General features: G+C 41.8%; 1 protein-coding gene across 1 annotated transcript in view; it reads right to left on the reverse strand.

Annotated features, from left to right (window-relative positions):
- The window catches only part of SARC_10358 (coatomer subunit beta'), a gene marked incomplete at its 5' end in the record, with an annotated part of 12534 nt that overhangs the window by 7195 nt on the left and 868 nt on the right, over positions 1–4471 (reverse strand). Inside the window, 5 exons of the mRNA XM_014295604.1 lie at positions 492–756; positions 1332–1531; positions 2315–2468; positions 2670–2846; positions 3421–3684. Coding sequence (XP_014151079.1) covers positions 492–756; positions 1332–1531; positions 2315–2468; positions 2670–2846; positions 3421–3684 — 1060 coding nt within the window. The remainder of the gene's footprint in view (positions 1–491; positions 757–1331; positions 1532–2314; positions 2469–2669; positions 2847–3420; positions 3685–4471) is intronic.

Genomic DNA, 4471 nt, shown 5'->3' on the forward strand with positions numbered 1-4471 from the left:
CGCATATATACATATATACGCATATATATATATACGCATGGATTGAATTGCCTACTCATATCCTCGTTGCTATGGTGGCATGTGATTTTTGATCTTGGACAAGCTCCACCGCATAGCAAACACATCTTCGGATAGTGGATGTAGAAATAAGAGAGTGAGTAGGGGCTATATATATATATATATATACGTGTGGACATAGCTAAGATTTACATCTACAAATACATAGATATAAACATAAACAAACATAAGGTTTATATGTATATGTATATGTACATGTACATGTACATATATATATATGTACATGTACATGTACATATATATATATGTGAATGTGTATGTAGAATGATATGTAATACATAGATATATATTCATAGCTTGCCATTCGTATACACGGGTATATATATATATATATATATATATAAGTATAAATATATATAAACATACATAATAGTTTGTCCCACTTGCACTTACACATCCACCCAAATACTTACCCGCCTCCGACGCCCATACAAACTCCAAAGCCGAACCGAAGCTCTTATTTCGCCATGCCAGAGCGGTATAGATAATATATTCGCCATCCCCACACACCACCACAAAGCGTCCGTTGGGGTTGTGCTGCAGAGACTGAGGGTATATCTCGCACGCGCCCAAGTCTTTGGTGCTGAGGGTGAGTGCCTCTCCGTCCTTGATGACTCCCTGTTCCAGCACTTGCTTGAGATTGGCCTGTTGGATTTCGCTGTGCTTGGCCCAGATGATCTGGTGAGGTTGGGTGTATGTGGGGGGGGGTTGAGTGGACTTATGTTAAGAGTGGATTACTGGAGTATGGAGTATGTAATAGAAACTTGGAAAGCCAGACAAACAAAAAAAGTGGACGTGTGTTAAGAGTGGATACTGCGTTATGGAGTGTGCAAGTGAATGTTAGACCGCCAGACAAACAGAAAGTGGCCATGTGTCAAGAGTGTATACTGGTGTGTATAGAAAACGCCACACACGCATCGACCACTAGAAGCCTTGTGTATATAAACACGATCTTGAGATATAGGTACACCTAATACGTGCGTGTTAAGATTACAGCCGTCGCCTGGGCGTAACACAACACACCTACACGTGACATACAATACACTCACGCACGCACGCGCACACGAGAAGACATACCCACAGGAAATCACAGGCACACCAATCACCGCATGCTAAGTAACACATACAGTGCATATATAACACATACCGAATTTTAGTATACACATCTCTGCGCGCGCACACGAGAAGACATGCCCACAATCACAGACACACACAGAGAGAAGCGCAAACGCACAGGCACAGCAGACACACACCTTGCCACTGCTGTCCATGCTCATGGCTGGTTCTTCTCTGCCTAGTTTGATCATGATGCTGCCTTCGTCATAACCCAATGCGATGTTATTGCTGCCACGCACATAGGCTAGAGCCCATACACGCTCCAAGCCGTAGTTGAGTGTGTTCTCCAGACGGTAGGTCTGCGAGTGCCACACACGCACAGTACCATCCTCAGAACCTGTTGGGAACACGTGGGACAGGTCAGGGGTGAGAAGGATGGGATGGTATATGAATGGCTTAGCCATAGGTACATGCATTTGTATTCTGCATATTGTTATTGTAGGCCCATCAGAGGTTTTTTAGATTCCTATATATGTATATAAATACGTATTAGTATAAGTATAAGTATAAGTAAATATATATCTATATATATACATATCATAGCCTTTTAAAATAGACAAGCCTAACCTTTTTTGAGATGGATTTTTGGTACTGAATTATTTTTTACTTGAAAAATTTGTACCAAATTTCCCATGTACGCCCCCAAAAAGGGGGTAGATGACCCTCCATTTTATCAGAGTTTTCAGAAATTTTAGACCTGAAATATACTCTAAAAAACAAGTTATAGACACAACGTTAATTTCAGACAAATCGGTTGGATACTTCTCGAGATATAATTTGTACCACTACGGTACAAATTGGCTCATCACTAGCATCACCCATTTGTACCGTTAGTGGTACAAAACCTATCTCAGGAAGTATAAAACCGATTTGTCTGAAATTAACGCTATGTTTTTAATTAGTTTATTGGAATACATTTCAGGTCTTAAAGTCCTAGAATTGTACATAAAACAATCGCGTCAGATACACCACTTTGTATGGGAGCTTGGTACCAAACCCCTAAAATAGAAACCAAATTTTCCACCCGAATCCTAAAAACCGCTAAGATGTTTGGCTTGTCAATTTAGAAGGCTATGTACATATATAACATGTACATATACATATATATCCAACTCCATACCTGTAAGGATGATGGGGAGTTCTGGGTGAAAGCAGACCACTGACACATTCTGGGTGTGTCCGCTGAGGGTTTGCACACACGTTTTGTTCTGGTAGTCCCACACTCGAGCGGTGCGATCATCCGCACCAGAGATCAGATACGGTTTCTCGCCACCCTGTGTGTCGTGAAACGTAAATATACATTGGCGTTAGAATGCTACCGATATTATAATACAGGAAGTACCTAATATGGTATTTGAGTAGCGAGGGCGTTTAATTCATCCGCCGGACTAACTGTGTGTGTGTTACGTTTGCTACCACGTGTTTGCGTACATATCAAATAAACGTATATCTGATGCACGTCCACCCACACCTACCTGGAAGTAGTCCACACAGTTAACGCCCTTCTCGTGGCCCTCTAGAGTGAAGTTCGGTACGGGAGAGCCCAGTTGCCACACCTTAATAGTGCGATCCAGCGACGCAGAGGCAAAGGTGTTGGCGTCCTTAGGATTGAACACGACCATCATCACATAGTGCGTGTGCCCTTCAAATACCTGTACGTGTACGGATAGGTCATGCGTATTGAGTACACTTGTGTTATAACATCATCACATTGAGGTTATTGAGTAGACATATGTGATATACCATCATCACATAGGGGTTATTGAGTACACATGTGTTATAACATCGTCACATAGAGGTTATTGAGTACATATGTGTTATATCATCATCACATAGTGGTTATTGAGTATACATATGTGTTGGTACAATGATAATGGTAATCCACAGCAGAAGACCTACGCACGTGTATAGTGAGAAGTGCGCAGGTAGTCGATGTACGGTAGTGCCATATTTAGGAGTTTGGATTTTAGGGTTTATCGATTGCCAGCAAGATTGAAGCCTACTATCGTGTCTACGGGATATTCTGGTGTTGATGTTGAAGCATAATTGCTATTCAATACATTGAGTTCCACAATGGTGCGTATACACTTACACGTACACTTACAGGTACACATACACATACACGTGCACATGCATACACACACACACACACACACACACATCCACATACACGTACACGTACACAAACATCCACATCCAGATACACATACACATGCACATCCCTACCTGCATGCACTGCCACTTCTCCCAATCCCACAGCTTGATGAGCATGTCGTCACTGCTCGAGATAAACAGAGGCTGTGTGGGGTGGACAGCCACCGATCGGATGTAGTCCGAGTGAGCTTCTAAGGTGTGGACCTTCTCCAGCGTGTTGTAGTTGAACACGCGCAGCTGCATGTCATCAGAGCCTGTGATAATCCATGACTTACGGGCGACGAAGCGTGCACAACGCACAGGCACCTCTGCCACCTCGAAGGACTTGAGCATGGTCTGGAGGGGGGTGAATGGGGATATGCAGGGTATGTTAAATCAAGGTGTGTGGGTGAGTGTAGGGGTAAGTGAAGAAGTAGTATGCGGGGCAAGTTTGTAAGGCTGTGGGTGGGTGGGTGCATGTATGGTTTGTGAACTGGTGGTTGCATGCTTTGTGATAAAGACTCACTCCTATGTTGTATGTTTATACGGGAAGAGGGGGGTTGGAGATTGTCGGGGTATCTGATGCGTTGCTATGTTATTCTGTACAGGTCTGTATGGGTGCGAGTATGTGCAAAGTGGTACGCAGATGCAGTGTGGGTCAGATACTCTCTCTCACACACACATATATATTCATATATATGTGTGTGTGTTTGTATACATACATACATACATACATACATATACATATATATATATCACACACACATATATATATATATATATACATATACATATACAAATACAAATAACAAATACAAATACAAATACATATACATATATAGAACAATTTCGATACCATGTTGTTTAAATAATCGAAGTATCGTGCGTAATCTACAGGCCATTACGTATGTGTCCTGTGTGACAACTTAACTACACTGTGTATGTTTGCCGTGAAAGAAAGCTATCTAGATCCAAAGGTGTGGGTGGGTGCAGCATGCAATGTGAAGACGTGGATTATGCTTGTGTGTCTGCATCGCCGTGGACGAGATTCCTTGGATTGTACTAAAACGCACGTGTTTATAGCTGATGCTTATGAATATAGAGTGATTGTATATATATAAATAAATACATATACATATATAAT

This window comes from Sphaeroforma arctica (genome assembly GCF_001186125.1).
Source record: "Sphaeroforma arctica JP610 unplaced genomic scaffold supercont1.1219, whole genome shotgun sequence".
Lineage (NCBI taxonomy): Eukaryota > Ichthyosporea > Ichthyophonida > Sphaeroforma > Sphaeroforma arctica.